The sequence below is a fragment of the Sinocyclocheilus grahami genome, unplaced genomic scaffold, assembly GCF_001515645.1.
Source record: "Sinocyclocheilus grahami isolate Dianchi unplaced genomic scaffold, SAMN03320097.WGS_v1.1 scaffold127.1, whole genome shotgun sequence".
Classification (NCBI taxonomy): Eukaryota; Metazoa; Chordata; class Actinopteri; order Cypriniformes; family Cyprinidae; genus Sinocyclocheilus; species Sinocyclocheilus grahami.
Genome location: NW_015505306.1, coordinates 2,255,507 through 2,276,180, shown reverse-complemented (window position 1 = coordinate 2,276,180; position 20,674 = coordinate 2,255,507). Strand labels below are relative to the sequence as shown.

General features: G+C 37.5%; 1 protein-coding gene across 2 annotated transcripts in view; it reads right to left on the bottom strand.

Moving 5' to 3' along the window:
* LOC107590414 (trinucleotide repeat-containing gene 6C protein-like) overlaps positions 1-20,674 on the bottom strand; it is a 75,825-nt gene that overhangs the window by 45,394 nt on the left and 9,757 nt on the right. For both annotated transcript variants that reach the window (XM_016279154.1, XM_016279156.1), the window contains exons 2-3: positions 14,483-14,585; positions 13,933-13,954 (exon numbers count right to left, since the gene is read on the bottom strand). In XM_016279154.1, coding sequence (XP_016134640.1) covers positions 13,933-13,954; positions 14,483-14,545 — 85 coding nt within the window. In that variant the 5' untranslated portion in view covers positions 14,546-14,585. The remainder of the gene's footprint in view (positions 1-13,932; positions 13,955-14,482; positions 14,586-20,674) is intronic.

The following is a 20,674-nucleotide window of genomic DNA, read 5'->3' as shown; positions in this document are numbered from 1 at the left end:
TTTTAAAACATACAAGTATACAAAAATACAAGTTATGATATTATTAATTTACATGATTTTTGCAGGTCTAGAACTTTGAAAATTATGAAGGTGAGGGTGTGAATTAAAATAAGAAATAACATGATTTCTAAATATTTTAATGCTTGTTTTGCCTTTAAATCATGTTAAGTCATCTTGATGCCCCCTTCGAAGCTTGCTGAGGCCCCCTAGTGGGCCCTGGCCCCCATCTAATCACATATAGAAACTTTTCCTGGCCTGAAAATCACACTTGTACAATTCACTGATAGCTCCAGGTTTTCCAGGAATGTGGAAACCCCATTCTGTGGCAGGACCTCTTGCTTTTTTATTCTGTTCTTGAAATGTAAAACAAACAAAAAATTATTGTGATCAGTCACTCTCACCCTCATGTATCAATTCTTATATATTTCTTCAAGTCAATGTTCATGCTTTTCCACAATTCTTTCTCATAATCACTTTGCATTCCTTCCTGTGAGAATATTTTTTAAGTCGGGAAATGTATCAGATCTCTTTTTTTTTGACAAAGCATTTGGGATTCTCCATCAACGTTTTTAAGTACAGTAAATGAGGGAGCATTTTCTGTTAACGCAGCCCCAGTGTACAGTAGGGTTGGGTACCGTTCACATTTTAACCGGTTCGGTACCGGTACCTGAATTTCAGTGCCGGTACCCAGCGGTACCTTTTTTTGGTACTTTACTCTGTGTAATTACAAAAAACATTTATTTCAGTGAAAAAATAAGTCCAAAAGTCTCAATTTCAACATTTTGAACAATAGGGCCCTACAAACTTTCTTTCTTTCTTTCTTTTTTTTTAGAAATTCTTGTTTTAATTTTTCTGAAAATCAAATGAAGGCATTAAACATTTATTTTAAATCAAATGAAAATCAAACCCTTTTATTTTTTGGCAAACAAACTGAGGTTTACTGTTGAAATTAATGCATGAAAGAAAAATTGTGTGAATATTCCTTTAAAAAAATTTTAATAGGCTAATAATTGTATAATTTTTTCTACAATTAAGTAATTAATCTAGTTGTAATATTTATTTTTATCATTTAATTGTTTTATTTAAATTTGATAGAAAATTGAATATTTAAAGATGTACATATATACTTTACAAAAGTAATACAATAGTAATATATTTCTTTTACGTTAAACCGTACTTTTATTTTGACAGGTTGCCATGAAGTTTCTGTGTGTATACAGTATGATGATGCTAGTTTTTTCAAATGAAACGGTAAAATTCTTGCGAAGTGACTCAGCAGCTCTGGGGAATACGTTTTTGTGTTCATGCTGTCATATAGTGAGATGCAGAGGCCGAAAATCACCGCGAACGTCACGCATGCTTCCTTATTTGTGTAGTAAACAAAACCGCGTTTACGCCATTCATACATACAGAGGCAAGCAGAACATGCAGGATTCATATTTAAACCGTCTTTTTGCATTTTAATATTCACAGACACTAGTTCATATCGCGACTTGAATTAAGTGGTAGTGGCTACTTTTGATTTATTCGTCCAAAATTGACGAATTCCGTGGCATTCCGCGCTATAGAGTAAATTACGTTTTATGAATGGACTCCGCGATCCCGTTCGCGTTTTCGCAGAAACCATATGGCCCTAGAAATGTAACCATACTTCAGAACATTTTGGCTTGCCCTGTGTGTTGTTTGAACAAGTTGCAGGGGTGACATCACGTCACAGGGTCTCTCTTTTCTCTATGTAGCGTATGCGTCCAGATGCGTTCTCAGGTACCGAAATTTGGCACCGATTGATTTAACGTTAATCGGTACTCTGTAGTACCGACGCAATTCGGACGGTACCCTTAAAAGTACCGAGTTCGGTACCCAACCCTAGTGTACAGAGGGTATATGTGCATGTCCTTTTGGAGCCAGACACACGAGCGATTCTCCTTTGGGTGGCACTTATTACAAAGACACATTGTGATGCCGTGTGCATCCCCAGGTCCCAGACTGTGCTTGTTGCTATGGAGATACACACCTTGCAGTTGTTTTTTCTCACTGCCTCTCCCAGATCTCATCACAGCAGAGCATCTGTCACTTCCTCAGAACACAAACAGACCTCACTTAGGCTGCTACAGGACTCACAAAATTTAATAAACTGACAGGTCAAAACATAGGTATGAGTGAGCAGATGCTAAACGATAATATAGTTTTAAGGGAGGCAGTTTGTGTGCAGTTAACCAAGAGGTTGGCAAAGGAAATGATGGGTAATGCTCTTCAGGATAATTGCCATGTAAGGATCTATGTAATTTGAACGGCTATGGGGACCAGAGGCAGACAGTAACTAAGTACATTTACTTGAGTATTGTACTTAAGTACACTTTTTGAGTATCTGTACTTTACTTGAGTATTATTTTTTCTGGGAACTTATGACTTTAACTTCACTACATTTGAAAGACAAATATTGTACTTTTCACTCCACTACATTTCAATCAAGGTCCTCGAAGTAGAAAGTCATTAGCAGCTTTGAAAGTCAGTGGGTGATTTTCTTTCTTCTCTAAAAACTCTAAAATACTTTTTCGGACAGTTTATCAGTAATCACTCTTATAGGGCTACATGAAGTGATTTCCCAGCATTTTTTGAACACTGACCAGTTCCAAATGTGTATGGGGACCAGAGGCAGACAGTAACTAAGTACATTTACTTGAGTATTGTACTTAAGTACACTTTTTGAGTATCTGTACTTTACTTGAGTATTATTTTTTCTGGGAACTTATGACTTTAACTTCACTACATTTGAAAGACAAATATTGTACTTTTCACTCCACTACATTTCAAATCAAGGTCCTCGAAGTAGAAAGTCATTAGCAGCTTTGAAAGTCAGTGGGTGATTTCTTTCTTCTCTAAAAACTCTAAAATACTTTTTTCAGACAGTTTATCAGTAATCACTCTTATAGGGCTACATGAAGTGATTTCCCAGCATTTTTTGAACACTGACCAGTTCCAAATGTGATATTTATTTACAACAATTCAATAATAAGAAATTAATATTGTGGTATATATTAGACAATATTGTCTGATTTTGCTAAATTGTGTAAGTGAAAATATTACCTATAAAGCCACAGAAGAACTGTTAAAAAAAACCTTTTACACAAGTAAAAATCTGTCTTTACAACTTTTACTTGTAATGGAGTAATATTTGACAAGCAGTATCTGTACTTTCACTCAAGTAATGGAGTTGAGTACTTTGTCCGCCTCTGATGGGGACATCGCATTTTGTGCTTTGTCAGCGAGAGAAGATGCAATAATCAAACACATCCTTCTGCAGGTTTATACAGTGCAACAATCAAAAAAATGGATATAACTCAATTAAATTAATTTCTCAGAATTAAAGGTGGGGTAAGCGATTTCTGGTAGCCAATGTTGACATTTGAAATCACCAAAACAAACACGCCGCTACCCCAAAAGGGCAACCCTCTACATTGCGAGTAAATCACTCGCATATGCGACTAAATCTTCACTCTGGCGACTAAATGATGTCTAATATTAGCCAATTGCTAATAAATTCTCAGATTTTACTCGCCAGTGTGTGACTTGGAGGCTACGTATAAGTTTAGCTCAGATATATTTTCTCTCGCCGAACACTCTATGACTGAGCGCATCAGAGTTTCTCTCTTCGTCAAGTGATCTGTGCTGTTTTTCAGTTCATCTGAATGGATGTGCAACGCACAACGTACCGTAAACTCTAGTGTGAAGCGCACGCCTCGCCGTCGCTTTGTTTCACACACACACAGCGAGAGAGGGAGAGAGAGAATTGACGCGCTACCTATGCGCGCTTACATGTAAACGATATTCTTTGTTGTATTTTGCTGTCAAATTAACGGAGTTCCTTTGGAATTCTTCCGCTTTTAAGAACTACTGCTTTCTCCGCTAGTGGGCGGAACTAATGCGCAAATGGCAATCTCATTGGCTGGCACTAGGGATGCAACGATTATAGATTTTGTTGGTACGATTATTGTCTGAGGAATAATCACGGTTTTACGAGTATGAAGATTATTATGCATTTATTCATTTCCCAACATTACTCATGTATAAAATCACATGAACACCAGGCAACTGTCACCTCTCTCTCTCTCTCTCTCTCAATCTCGAATAATTAATTAATGTAGCTAAATGTTATAATTAATTCAAATAAATGTGATCTTACCACACTATTTCATCTTTCTGATCTGAAGCGGGCAGAATGCGGAGCTAACGAGCTGTAGCTTCGCGTCAGGTGGTTCTTGCCTTCATGTCGTGCATTAAAATCGCTCAATATACAGCTAGCCGTGTGTTATCCCTTATGTATTTGCTCTTTAGCAGCAGTTTTTTACAGCAATATTTAAATGACACCCTGGTCATTCTTGGTGTACCCAAAATGGTCCCACACTATCGACAAGCATTTCTCTGGTGGAAATATAGCTTGGCTGTTTGGTCCCTCTGTCACAGTTAATCTAATGCATGTAGTAGCCTCCGTGCCTCTGATAAGTACGTCATTTTAAGCTGGTGCGCCGCTTGTGTAACTTTGTTTTCATTTCTCGCAAGCTGCAATAGTTCCGTTCCGTGTGACAGAAACACTCGGTTTAGCGGAAAATTTATGATTAATTAACCAAAATTATTAGTATGACTAGATTGAGTCACGTCTTAAGCCATCGTAAAATAGCCTATATGAGGAAACTGGGTTTTCTGCTCAGGTGTCAGATATACCACAATACAACTGAATCTCAACAAGTGGGCCACATAAAAATTGGCTTGAGGTCTGTGTGTTGACTAGCGCTGCTTCAGCACAAGCGAATAATCTTTTGTTTTACAGTATCAAACCCAAGATGTCAAACAAAACAGCCAGCTCGTGGTCAGTGAGTTCAATACCCTGCAGCAGTGAGATTAGCTCTAATACGATCTACACAGAGACTGACGTGCGACCCGACCCTGCCAATAGACACGTTTCTAAGGCTTCACGTATAAGATCATGAATCAGTGGAAGCCAATGCAGGGAAATCACCATAACGCTCACCTATCATGCTAATCTTATCGTTTTCCATGTTTAACCTTGCAGGAACGAGAAGAGTCTGGAGATCTTAATTAGCGGCGTTTAAATACGCAGCTGTATTTAAGTCCTGTGGTTTCTTGCGGAGAGATGAAAAGACCCGCATGAGAGGAAGACTGAGAGCTGCTCTACATGAAAACTGGAGCGACTGGGGATGTGCCTCATGGGACAAGCATAGAGCAGAGAGAAATCCTTACTATAGTCACCCTCAATTAACCGCACTTCATATGAACACCACCCCTCCCCCCCCAGCATATGCACTAAGAGCGGACTGTTGTATCACTGAGACTGTACAAATGCATTAATACTGCCTGAATCAACTGAATCGTTCCAAAAATAATTATTTCCAATGACAATAAGGTTCAATTTGTTAAGTTATGCAACTTCATATTTACTAGCATGATAACAGATGATTTAAAAATGTTGTTGCTGTTCCAGTGAAAAGCAGCAGTACATTGCAACAAATCTCTCTCTAATCATCTCTCTAAGGGAACACTGGGAAGGTCCAATTCATTTGAGTGAAATTGTTTTATTCAGATTAATTGGTTAAATTTAATGAATTGGATTCACAAAAAGATTTGAGTCATCACAATACATATAGGGACTTCTGGAAGCAGAATCTTAATATTCTTAATACTTAATATTTAGATTTGTTGGAATCGGACTAAGCTACACCTGTTTGAAGTCGATAGAGTCAGTCAATTTTGAGAAACATCTAGTTAAAGTTTTCTGAAGGTTCCAAAATAAAATCACCTAGCAACCATTAGGGCTGGGTAAAAAAATATAGATATCTCGATTCTCAGTTTTACGAACCGATATCGATTAGTCTAGCCTGTTTTCAGTTAATGGATGGAACATTGAAGGGCACTTGCCATCCAATATTGCAATAAGCATTGTGCTTTGATATTTTTAATATGAAACAAATTCTCAGATTTCAAATTCTGTCCATTGTATTGCAGTATTCAAACAATAAATGCCATTTTGGCGCTGTTTTGTGGAGTGATCGCTGTAACGCGGCGCGCCTCAGTTCAATAAAAGCGGCAATAAAAACTTCATTAAGTATAATTTAAGCAGTTGTATAGCCTAAAAAATCTGTCAGTTTTAACCTTCAATATTATAGTTATGTAGTACCAACTGACTCTCGTATATTTTACAGCAGTAGTTAAGAGATTTTTTTTATCTTGAGAAAATTTTGCATGTGCACAAGATGTATATCCAAAATAATCGATAATGAATCGAATTCAATCTGAAATCTAATCGAAAGCTTGTGAATGAGAATCTAATCGAATTGGGAAATTTGTGTCAAAACCCAGCCCTAGCAACCATACCTTAAAATCTCTGGTAATACCACCAAATTCGGCACACACCAATCTATAGGAAAAATATATATGTTCAATTTCTTTTCCCCATGATACCTCGTGGGGTGTTTTGACCAATCACAGATGTTATTGCGACTAGAGGTGTGAATCTTCACCTGCCACACAATTTGATTCTGATTCAGAGGGTAACGATTCGACTGTAAAACGATTCTCTATGCATCACGATTCATCTTTTCCTCTAATTATTTTCTTAATAATAATTACTATATTAATCATAATATATTTTGTTATTTTATCTTCTTTATTAAAAATACAAACTAAATATATAATTTTATATCTAAACAGAATCATTCAAGTAAAAACAAATAATCATATGTAAAAATCACTGCATAGTCATTACATTTAGTGTATTCATTACAAATACAGTAGTTCAGTCAAGAGCACTGAGTGATCGCTTTTCTTTTATTGTTTGATTAACATTAATGAGACAGACGGCCTATATATCAAGACCTACTGTAATGCACGGATCTAATATAATGTTACACATGTTATTATATAAGATGTTTTTCCCCAAGACCCCCAACTTTTCACTTAAGACATAACAGATTATGTTTGCATGAATACTCGCCAAGACAGATATTTTGAAATACTGTAATTCTGTGTGTATGTGTATATTGGGATTGTGCACACTTCGCGTGTCTCAGTCAGCGCAAGTAAGATCATCTTTTTTGTGGCTTATCATTCTTAGCTCTCTTAACATCAATCAAGTCCCACACTTAATTTGCTTTGCTTCGATGGAGAAACACAACTTTTTAAAACAAAGAAAACCCAGCCCTAGCAACCATACCTTAAAATCTCTGGTAATACCACCAAATTCGGCACACACCAATCTATAGGAAAAATATATATGTTCAATTTCTTTTCCCCATGATACCTCGTGGGGTGTTTTGACCAATCACAGATGTTATTGCGACTAGAGGTGTGAATCTTCACCTGCCACACAATTTGATTCTGATTCAGAGGGTAACGATTCGACTGTAAAACGATTCTCTATGCATCACGATTCATCTTTTCCTCTAATTATTTTCTTAATAATAATTACTATATTAATCATAATATATTTTGTTATTTTATCTTCTTTATTAAAAATACAAACTAAATATATAATTTTATATCTAAACAGAATCATTCAAGTAAAAACAAATAATCATATGTAAAAATCACTGCATAGTCATTACATTTAGTGTATTCATTACAAATACAGTAGTTCAGTCAAGAGCACTGAGTGATCGCTTTTCTTTTATTGTTTGATTAACATTAATGAGACAGACGGCCTATATATCAAGACCTACTGTAATGCACGGATCTAATATAATGTTACACATGTTATTATATAAGATGTTTTTCCCCAAGACCCCCAACTTTTCACTTAAGACATAACAGATTATGTTTGCATGAATACTCGCCAAGACAGATATTTTGAAATACTGTAATTCTGTGTGTATGTGTATATTGGGATTGTGCGCTGTCTAAGAGGCGTCTTTGTGCGCACACTTCGCGTGTCTCAGTCAGCGCAAGTAAGATCATCTTTTTTGTGGCTTATCATTCTTAGCTCTCTTAACATCAATCAAGTCCCACACTTAATTTGCTTTGATGGAGAAACACAACTTTTTAAAACAAAGGTAGAACTCTCAGAAAACGTACAAATAAAGATAATTTTAGATGTTTCATTACTATGTGTAGCATTGAGATCGCTAGATGAGAGCTTAATGAAGTTATTTTTGTGAAAAACACAAATTCAACCAAACCATTTTTCACTTGTTTTGCCTGCAGCTCGTAATTAGCATTTGTAATTAGCAATCGTACACATTCAGACTGCTTTTGCCAGCATGGGTCACATATCTTTATTCAGCAATCATGCATTAAATTGATTAAAGTGGCAGTAAAGACATTTATAATGTTACAAAATATTTGTATTTCAAATAAATGCAAAGAATCCTAAAAAAAATTTTTATCACGGTTTCCACTAAATCAGCATATTAAAATGATTTCTAAAGGATCATGTGGCATGTGGCGTAATGTCTGCTGAAAATGGGCAATGGTAATGTTAGCTTTCTTATAGGAATAATTTACATTTTAAAATATATTAAAACAGAAAACCGTTTTTTAAATTGTAATAATAATAATAATAATAATAATAATAATCAAATAGACAAAACATCAAAAACATAAAATCAAACATAATTCAAAAAATTATACAACATAAAAAATAAAAATACAAACTTTTGGCCAGTAGTGTATCTTCATTTAATTTTATTTTATTAGTTGTATTTAAGATCCTTAATGCTTTCGTGCCAGATAAATACTGCTCAAATTTTCTTTGACAGTTATAAAAACTAATAAATATTGTCCTCTTAAATGGCTGAAATGCAGTTGGTTAAAAGCAAAAAGCATTCAGTAAGTGTAGCAAGCTACTTCATAAAGAGGTTCATAAAGGCTGTAGTTTAAATACTTGAAATTATGAGTAGCTTTGTCTCAAAGTAACTTTCCCAACATTGCATCATAGCAATGAGGCCACAAATTTCACTAGGGAATCTGCTATCTCTGGATTGAGGACACTTTTTAAACCAAAGCAATATGCACAAGCCTCTAATCTGGGATGAAGCACCACTAATTGCTAAACACTGAGGAACCGCAGTAACCTGCCGCGTCGGACACCCTAGGCTGGAATTAGTGAAGATGAGCAGGTACAGCCTGTGGAGCAGATACCGGAGCTCGGCTCACCTGACCTGTGCTACCTGTACGTATGTGTCTGCGTTCTTTCACTCCACATTCCACCAAACTGTTTGACATTCAGATAGGAACATTATGAAGACAGACAGCTCTATTATAAGCCATTCTGTGCTTTCCCCACCATCCCTTTGTTCTACTATTACTGCTATAGCAGGGCTTCTATGCAGAAAGTGATCAGCCACACTTTTAAACACACACTCAAGGACAGAACGCTTATAAGAAGAGACATTTTTAAAAGGATATCATACACACACGGCAGGCAAAAAGACAAGATGGCGGAAGGCTGCACTGCCTGAGGCAGGCTATAAATACTGACCCAGTCAGAGAACGTCTCTGTCTCTCCACACACAAACACCACCTCCAGCGGTTCAAACACATACAGACACACACACACTCCAAATCAGAAATCGACCATGCGAGAAATTCAGCAACAGCAGCATGTCTCACACTGAGTCCTGACCAGTCACAATATGATAAAATAACAGCAGCATGTGATACAATGTTCTCTTCTGTGTTAACCTGTGCGCAGCAAGCAGCATGGCATTTTGTCGATCGTCCTGTCGCACTTGGTAGCCCCGCTCACAGTCAAATCTCATTGGCCTAAAACCCAGTTCTACAAAACTGTTTATTAAACAAATGTTCACTACTTTTTGCACAGTGCTAAGTTAAATTGACATTCGACAAAAAAGACGTGCACCTGAAGATACAATTATATTTTGATGGAAAAACTAAACAAAAGGCCTAAATTTGTCAGATTAGCTGCTTGATCCGCGACTCTCCTTGTAGCAATTGTAGTAAAAGTCAATTTTCAATAAAATAAATGTAATCGGGCAGAGTAAATGGTGCTATCCTTTCACGCACACATACATGCAGCAGTGCAAAAACCTAAAGAAAAGAAAGCAGGAAGGCATCAGCATATTGGTGAGGATTTGCATCACCATTTGTGGGATTTTGTAAAAATAGTTACCTTTGTACAAGTGCACCAATTCAACCGCAGTGGCTTTGGTTCTCTTTGCAAATCAGCGGAGCTTCTTTTGAGAGCCTGATGTTTCTCAGAGAAACACTGACTCTCCTGCGACGCTGCTGACTTACAAGAGTTGCTGCTCATGCTTTCCTGAGGTTTAGGAGTGAGTCAAAAATCAATAAAACTGCTATACAATACAATGCCATTCAAACAGTGGCACAGCAGTCTCAGCAAAATATTGTAAAGAATCACAAACAAAATTAAGACACTTCATTCTCAATAACTACCAGATATTGTTTCTCAGTATGTGAGTTTTCTGAGAATAGTATGGCTCTACTGAAAAGTATAATATAGCCTAGACTTGTGATTGAGTCTGAGCTGGTTTCTTGCTACTGCATGACTCTAATAAAACTTTTTAGAATCTTTCAAGATGTGATGACATGCAGAGTGCAAACCTTCGTAAATCCAGCAATTAGTGTACACAAACCACTATGTCAAGTAAACAGTACCCACTCAATCACATTCCTCAAGATACAACGCATATGTAAAAATTCAATAAATTTCAAAGTATCCCAATATCATAATTGGATTCAAACCGAAACTGACCTGTCAAGTGGGTCAGACCACATTATAAAAATGACAATCTCAGAGTTTATGCTTATTTAGACAACCAGCTTCTTTATAACTGAAAAGTAGGGCAAATGGTATGTTAGACAACCAAAAGTATAAAATAAGTGTGCAAGACAAAGTACCTGTTGCTGAAGTGGAAAAAGGGTGCCTGAACCGAAAAAAAGAGCAGAAACAACTGAAATAGCTGGTTTAGCACATCAAATACCAGCAGCAAACCTGATTAGTCCATGAGGTATGCGTGTATGAGATTGAGATAAGACAATGAGTTAGAAAGTGAAAGAGAAAGAAATAGCTTGGGAGTAAAAAGAGAGGCAAGGAGGAGGATTTTTTCAGTTGCCTGAATATCTGCCGAGGTCTTTGAGTTTCTCTGCGGCCAAAACAAAGAGACTTGAGCTGACAGGAAACTTAAGCAGGTTCTCACTCTTTCTTACACACAGTTCCATCACTCTCTTCCTCCACTAACACAGACACCTATGGCGGCTTTCCATCAAACTTTTTTCTTCTGTTATTTCTCTGTTCATTCCACAAAAATAATCCGTTTGGCAAGAGCACGTCCCTGTGAATTTCTCCAGGTTGTGTGTGTGCATATGCCCCTGTGTGGGGCCTCCTGGGCCTCTCTTGAAAAGAAAAAGTTGGCTCTGCAGTCATCTACTGCTCACTCTGTACCAAAGCACAGCGCCGCTTCCTCCAGGAGTCTCTCCAAACGTTCATGCCTCAGAGCTTAGCTTCACCTTTCTCTAATGATGCAAACGCACTTTAGGTGACATCATACCGAATTTAAAATGTCCATTCAACACTCAGTGAGCAGCACATATTCAATATACTTTTTACTAGGGGGAGGCACGGTCAAAATGGTCAACTAGTAGGCGATAAATGAGGTCAACTACTTTTTTTTTCTTTTTATGTGGCTTTAATGTTTGTAGTGGCAGTGCTTTAAAGAGATTTGCAGTGCAGAGTAAGCTATAGCTTAATCACAATTTTTCTGTGATTAAGCTATGTTTGTGCATTTATACTAACTTCACAGAGAGCGCTTGAGCATGCTGAAAGACTAAAAGAACTTGTGTTGAGCCTTCAAACGTCACAGCTTTAACAAATTTCATGACAATAATTGTCAGTCTTCAAATCGCATGCTGTTATTACCATGTAGGTCTCGGTGTTTATAATGACTGATGATTTTGGTTGCATAATTCAGTCATGTTGTCAGTTACCCCACTGAACAAGTGAGATTAGCATCTATACATCTTAAAAACACATCTGGCATCTGATAGACATGCTCTAAACCAGTCTAGATATACAGAGCTTTCTTAAAAGTTTAATTCTGTCAATAATTCGAATTGATATTTTGAAGAACGTTAGAAACCAAACAATTTATTTCCACTGTAGGAGCAGAAAAATTAGACATTTCTCAAAATATCTTCTTTTGTGTTCTACAGAAGAAGAAAAAAAGTCATACATACAGTTTTGAAAACTCCAGAAAATTCATTTTTGGGTGCACTATCCCTTTAAGACCAACTAATTGTTCAAACAGCCCACTAACTTGGGCATTTTTGCACATCCATAAAACTTTAATCAACAAAAGCCACATTAACAAGGAAATTCATTTGGCACAGTTCTCAGATCACTGTATCTATTTATTTGTATCACATTTGTCAGATTATAAGAGATCCATCACACAGACAATATCTTGAGTTTAGAAGGCTTAGACATATAAAGGTAAACATCGCTACAGGAGGGTTATGCTACACTATCACCTTCGACAAATCCTTTTCCACAAACAAGCACTTTGGTATATCTCACTATTCTTTACGCAGAAGAAATCTAACACGCATGTCGAGCCACCCAGCAACCAGTCAGCTGAATTCAAGATCTAACAGGAAGAAGGAAGAGACATATCCTTATCAGCTGACGATAATGTGTGCTTAGGAAGCGTGGCCCAAGAGGGGGATAAAGAAAGATGTGAAACAAAGCAAAACCATATTAGATCTAATTAGCAGAACTCTGCAAATGCCCCTTGAGCACCCCGATTAAAGAAACTAAAGATTCTTAGCATTGACTCACACAGTGACATAGAAATTTGGGGGATAAAAGTGTGAAAGGACAAAGAGTATTTTGCAATGGAAGGTCCCTGTGAGCACTAAACCAGCATTTCTTCCTGCGTCAAGTCTGATGTTTGAGAGTTCCAGCATTAGCAGATGCTCTAATGAGATTTATGACAGCCCTCAAAAAGCCCTTTCTGCGGTCTTAAATTTACTGCCTCCTACCTCACCCCTCTCAATGAAGGGAGCATAACCTGTCCTATGGGGCGAGGAGTCCTGAACCATACACGTCAGTACATAATTTTCTCTCTTGCTCTCGCTGTCTCTCTTCCAGTGCGGTCACTCTCACTTCTCCTTTAATTTGGATCATGTCTTAGACCTGCTGTTTAACAATGATTTAACTGAGACTAACATAGGACAGATACAATTGTGATTGTATGAATGTGTGTTTTTTTTCTTCAACTACAAGAACTTTTATGTCCTAGTGGTTAATGTTTTTCAGCTTTTTTCTTTTTGTAAAACTTTTCGCTATCATTTAATTGTCTACTTTGCAAATGCTTTCAATGTATAAACTTTATAGTTTTATACTTGTCCCAGACACAGATTTTACAATAACAATACTGATAAAAACTGTGAACAATGTACGTAAAATATTTTATGTGTAGCACCATGTTTGTGAATGAGTCATTACAAATAAGTCAACATTACATTATGGAATATAATCCTGATTTACTGCAGGGACAGTTACAACTGCTCAATATCATTTACCTTTTAAATGTTTAAAAGCACAGATGTCTAAATCCCTCAGCAGTTCTCAAACATGGCCGATTGGTCTCTACCAACTGTTGCACTGTCTTGTTCCAATTAATTCGGTTCGCCCACATACAGTAAATAACTGCACAAACCCTGATCAAATGTACTGTTCACCTCTTCTCTACCCTCACGTTATAAAGATGCACTAGCCAGTTAGCATTTTACATTTCTGGAGCACATGCAACTTTTTCTTTTGCCACTCTAGTAGTGTTTGAGGAGATGCATGTGGTACAAACATATGTATATGGAGAAGATCCTAAACATTTTTTTAACTTTATGCTTCAGTGCAGCATTGCAAAGAGAATCATAACTGACCTTTGGTTTTCTGTTCAGCAGCCTATAAGGGAAGAACAAAAGTAGATAGAAATTAACACTTTCACAGGTCCAGCGTACAAAAGCTTCATAGCAAAGAAATTAGTAGAAATGACTAGAGGACCATAAATCTTGGAGAACATTAGATTGATTATAATTGATTGATTAACTATTTCAGTATTATGCTAAATAGAGATCTAGCTCAACGTCTGGTGCTAAATCAATCCAAAGAGCAGCAGGATGTGGCCTGTGTAAACTCAGTGAAAGTTGCATTAGTTAAAGCAAGATGAGAACACTGGCTTTGTAACTCCATGACGATGTCTAAGAAGTGATCACCATAATAACTGTCTGTGTTTGAACAGAGCTTCAAAGGCAGATGCTAAACGGATTGTTGTGAGCTCTAGGTGTCCCGTTTGGTACCTGTGGTTTACAATGGTGAAGATGTTTCAGAAGCTTATGACAGACTCAGTAAGGTGTCCGCTAAGCGGCTTTTATAAGAAGGATGCAAGTAAAGATACTATGAAAGCTTGTGGGTCACAGGAAAGAAACTGACCTTTTTCTGAGCAGCTTCCTTCTTTTTCTTTTCCTCTTGCTTTTTCTTTTTCTTTTCTTCCATCAAATGGTTCTCCTCTTGTGTGACGTGTTTTGTGCCAAGGCTGTGGAAAAGAGATCAGCTGTGTTATTTAGTCCCAATCTTTAAAACAAATACAGACAATTGACAAAGTAACTCTAAAACACATTATAAACATTTTTACCATAGTCTGTTTGAATACTCAATTCTGATTGGCTGGCAGGTATGCATTAAAACCCTTTAATGCACAGGTAGTTCCAAGTCAATTTAATCACCGTTCTATATTAATGCGCTGCTTTCGGTATTGACGCACACAAACACATCACTCGCACCGAGAGAGTGAGATCTGAGATCGTAATGCGCAGACACACAAACATCCAGAAGGACAGAAACACTTTATTAAAGGGGTGGTTGATTGTGATTTCACTTTTTTAATGTTAGTTAGTGTGTAATGTTGCTGTTTGATCATAAACAATATCTGCAAAGTTACGAAGCTGAAAGTTCAATGCAAACGGAGATATCATCTTTGAAACTTCTGGCAGTTTAATGCCTACAAAAACAACTGGTAAGGGACTACAACAAGTTACTTCCCGGGTTCATTATGTCAAGAACCCAGCATTTTACATAAACCCCGCCTCCGGGAACACGCAACAAAGGGGGCGAGGCCATGCTGCGCTGCTTTAGAGAAGAGGAAGAGAAAACTAGGGGTGCACGTAAAAATCTATTCATATATACACAAACATCCAGAAGGACAGAAACACTTTATTAAAGGGGTGGTTGATTGTGATTTCACTTTTTTAATGTTAGTTAGTGTGTAATGTTGCTGTTTGATCATAAACAATATCTGCAAAGTTACGAAGCTGAAAGTTCAATGCAAACGGAGATATCATCTTTGAAACTTCTGGCAGTTTAATGCCTACAAAAACAACTGGTAAGGGACTACAACAAGTTACTTCCCGGGTTCATTATGTCAAGAACCCAGCATTTTACATAAACCCCGCCTCCGGGAACACGCAACAAAGGGGGCGAGGCCATGCTGCGCTGCTTTAGAGAAGAGGAAGAGAAAACTAGGGGTGCACGTAAAAATCTATTCATATATAAATCGCGATTCTGTCTTCTAACGATTCTAATGGATTCACAAGTTTCAAAACGTTCTAAAGCAGCGTTCTCATCCTGTTCCTGGCCTCGCCCTGCTCACGCTCTGCATCTCTCTCTCATTCAGATCATCAGACCCGTGAATACACTTATTTTCACATAGCTATGAGAAGCGTTATACATGGATGCGCGTGGGGTTGCCGAACTGTATTAAAGCTTTAATCAGAATAAAACCGTATATTAAAAGCTAACAGAAGCAGTAGCATTTACAAATAACAGCGTATCTAAAAGTATGAGACAACAACAAACAAAAATCTTAGGCCTATCATTAAAAGCCATGCTTGCACAGGTTCTGCACGATCCTCATCAATAATATCTTCTGCTTCTCAATTGGGCTCAAATTGATAAGCAATACAGACGACATCATTATTTACAATAAAACCGGAGCACATGCCGCTATGTTGAGGGGCAGGACGTTTAGACGCGCGCTAGAGGCGGTTTAGCCAATCACAACACACTGGACTAGCTAATCAATCAGAGCCCATTGTGTATTTCTGAGGGAGGGGCTTCATAAAAGCAGGAAATGATCAGCACGTTCAGAGGAGAAGGGACAGAGCGGTGTGGAATAAAGATAAATTATGTGAAAAATAATGCGTTTTTTAACAAACGAAGCATTAACACATGTTAGACTGCACCCCAAAAACACAATCAAGCCTATAAAAAAACCCAGTCAACAACCCCTTTAATAAAACAGTTTCAATACTGGATCACTACATTATATTTCTCAGCAATGAGGAGGTAAAATCGCTGTTTTAAGTAACTAGCAGAGCTTCATTGTTTGCAGAGAGATGCACAGATGCAGGTAACTCGCACACACAACTGTCATCTCTCTCTCTCTCAATCGGTCGAGCAGTAATTCAAACAAATGTTGTAATTCATTCATTCAAATAAATGTGGTCTTACCGCACTATTTCATCTCTGTGTCTGATTTGAAGCAGGCAGAATGCAAGAGTTAACGAGCCGTGAGTGACAAAAGTAACCCTCATTTTTACCCTTCCGATCAAATGTTGCGCTGCAAACAACTTTAACAATTTTAACTTGTCAGTGCTGGCAAATGGCCATGGTATAAGCGGGATAATGCACGGCTAGCTGTGCATTAAACAATTTTAATGCACTCCACATTTGTGCATTAAACACATGACTTATTGTGCTCTACTTGTAATAAATAATTTTAGGATGTTTAGCAAAAATTATGTTTTCTAATGGCTAATTCATATGACATCACATTACCACCCATCAAACCAAGGACAGTTCAAGGTACTCAACAGTAAACTGATCAGAATAAAATCTAACAGACAACCAAATTCTCATAAATATAGCAAAATACATAGAAATTGGGGCTGGGTAAAAAAATATCGATATCTCGATATTAATTGATTCTCATTTTTACGGAACGATATCGATTCTTAAATCCCAAGAATCTATTTAGTCTAGCCTGTTTTCAGTTAATGGACGGAACGTTGAAGGGGACGGAACGTCCTATCCAATATATCGCAATAAGCACTTTGGTACTTTTAATATGAAACAAAGTCTCAGATTTCAAATTCTGTCCGTTGTTTTGCCGTATTCAAACAATAAATGCCGTTTTGGCGCTGTTTAATGTGAAGTGACAGATCGTTGGAGCACCTCAGATCAATAGACGTGACAGCACATGAACTGATCATCTCCTCCACATTAATAATACCAGTTTCAGCACAAAATAAACATTTACATTTAGACATTTAGCAGAAGCTTTTATCCAAAGCGACTTACAAATGAGGACAATGGAAGCAATCAAAATCAACAAAAGAGCAATGATATGCAAGTGCTATAACAAGTCTCAGTTAGCTTGACGCAGTACACGTAGCAAGTTTTTTTTTTAATTATATAATAAATAAAAAGATAACAGATAGAATAGAAAAAGAATAGAGCAAGCTAGTGTTAGAGGCCTTTTTTCTTTTGTTAATCAGAAGTCAGAAAGTCAGAATTATAATTGTATAACAAATAAAAAATATATATATAGAATGCAAAAAGATTAGAGAAGCAAGCGTTAGTTTTTTTTTTTTTTAAGAAAACAAACAGTTAGTTAAGAAATAGAGTGCAAGTCTTTTTTTTAATAAAGAATAGAATTAGAATAGAGAGTGCTGGAGTTAGAGGGTCAAATAAAGTTTGAAGAGATGTGTTTTTAACCGATTCTTGAAGATGGCTAAGGCCTCAGCTGTTCGGACTGAGTTGGGCAGGTTATTCCACCAGGAGGGAACATTTCATTTAAAAGTCAGAGAAAGTGATTTTGTGCCTCTTTGGGATGGCACAATAAAGCACCGTTCACTTGTAGAACGCAAGCTTCTAGAGGGCACATAAGTCTGAAGTAATGAATTGAGGTAAAGCGGTGCAGAGCCAGTGGTGGTTTTGTAGGCAAACATTAATGCGAGCAGCTATTGGTAGCCAGTGCAAACTGATAAACAGAGGTGTGACGTGCATTCTTTTCGGCTTGTTAAAAATAAATCTTGCTGCCGCATTCTGGATTAATTGTAAAGGTTTGATAGAACTGGCTGGAAAACCTGCCAAGAGAGCATTGCAATGGTCCAGTACAGAACAAGAGCTTGAACAAGGAGTTGTGAAGTATGTTCCAAAAGAAAGGGCCTGAACTTCTTGATGTTGAATAAAGCAAATCTGCAGATCTGCAAATCTGCAGTTTTAGCAATGTGGTCTGAGAAAGTCAGCTGATCATCAATCATAACTCCAAGGTTTCTGGCTGTTTTTAAAGGAGTTATGGTTGATGTGCCTAACTTGATGGTGAAATTGTCATGAAACGATGGGTTTGATTGAACCACAAGCAGTTCTGTCTTGGCAAGGTTGAGTTGAAGGTGATGGTCCTTCATCCAGCAAGAAATGTCTGTTAGACAAGCTGAGATGCGAGCAACTATCGTCGGATCATCAGGATGGAATGAGAGGTAGAGTTGAGTGTCATCAGCATAGCAGTGATATGAAAAGCCATGTTTCTGAATGACAGAACCTAGTGATGCCATGTAGACAGAGAAGAGAAGTGGTCCAAGAACTGAGCCCTGAGGCACCCCAGTAGTTAGATGTTGTGACTTGGACACCTCTCCAAGATATCTTGAAGGACCTACTAAACATAACCGAAAACATATATAAATGTGTTATACCTAAACATCCAAAGGCAAGTTAAAAGAAAGAGTACAACTTTACAATCCGTATCACACAGCTAAAATAATGAAGGAGTGGCTTCACAACAACTCTGTGACTGTTCTTGAATGGCCCAGCCAGAGCCCTGACTTAAACTCAATTGAGCATCTCTGGAGAGACCTAAAAATGGCTGTCCACTAACGTTTACCATCCAACCTGACAGAACTGGAGAGGATCTGCAAGGAGGAATGGCAGAGGATCCCCAAATCCAGGTGTGAAAAACTTGTTGCATCTTTCCCAAAAAACCTCATGGCTGTATTAGATCAAAAGGGTGCTTCTACTAAATACTGAGCAAAGGGTCTGAATACTTAGGACCATGTGATATTTCAGTTTTTCTTTTTTAATAAATCTGTAAAAATGTCAACAATTCTGTGTTTTTCTGTCAATATGGGGTGCTGTGTGTACATTAATGAGGAAAAAAATTAACTTAAATGATTTTAGCAAATGGCTGCAATATAACAAAGAGTGAAAAATTTAAGGGGGTCTGAATACTTTCCGTACCCACTGTATATGCAAGAGTTGAGAGATTTTTTTCCTTGAGAAAATTTGGCATGTATTGTACCTGATATATCCAAAATAATCGATATTGAATCGAATCGGTAACTGAATCAAATCACAAGCTTGTGAATGAGAATTGAATCGAATCGTGAAATTTGTGTACAGAAAAATTGTGTTCTGTAAAATATACAGAAAACATACAGTAAACACTGATAACATGCCAGATTCCCCTAATGAAACTGGCATTACTCCAGTCTTCAGTGTCACATGAACATTCTAATAACATTTCTTGATAAAACCATGTTAAAAACGAATATGCTCCTTAATGTTTTTAAAATATTAATGTCTTTGATGAATAAAGAACTTTATAATATTGAATATAGCAGTTTATTTAAAATACAAACCATTTGCAACATTATAAATGTTTTTACTGTCACTTTCGACCAGTTTAATGCATCCTTGCTGAATAAAAGTAAATACAGTATCTCACAGAAGTGAGTACACCCCTCACATTTTTGTAAATATTTTATTATATCTTTTAATGTGACAACACTGAAGAAATTACACTTTGCTACAATGTAAAGTAGTGAGTGTACAGCTTGTATAACAGTGTAAATTTGCTGTCCCCTCAAAATAACTCAACACACATCCATTAATGTCTAAACCGCTGACCACAAAAGTGAGTACACCCCTAAGTGAAAATGTCCAAATTGGGCCCAAAGTGTCAATATTTTGTGTGCCCACCATTATTTTCCAGCACTGCCTTAACCCTTTTGGGCATGGAGTTCACCAGAGCTTCACAGGTTGCCACTGGAGTCCTCTTCCACTCCTCCATGACAACATCACGGAGCTGGTGGATGTTAGAGACCTTGCACTCCTCCACCTTCCATTTAAGGATGCCCACGCTTGGCCAATCCATCACCTTTATCCTCAGCTTCTTTAGCAAGGCAGTGGTCGTCTTGGAGGTGTGTTTGGGGTCGTTATCATGTTGGAATGCGGCCCAGTCTCCGAAGGGAGGGGATCATGCTCTGCTTCAGTATGTCACAGTACATGTTGGCATTCATGGTTCCCTCAATGAACTGTAGCTCCCCAGTGCCGGCAGCACTCATGCAGCCCCAGACCATGACACTCCCACCACCATGCTTGACTGTAGGCAAGACACACTTGTCTTTGTACTCCGCACCTGGTTGCCGCCACACACGCTTGACACCATCTGAACCAAATAAGTTTATCTTGGTCTCATCAGACCACAGGGCATGGTTCCAGTAATCCATGTCCTTAGTCTGCTTGTCTTCAGCAAACTGTTTGCAGGCTTTCTTGTGCATCATCTTTAGA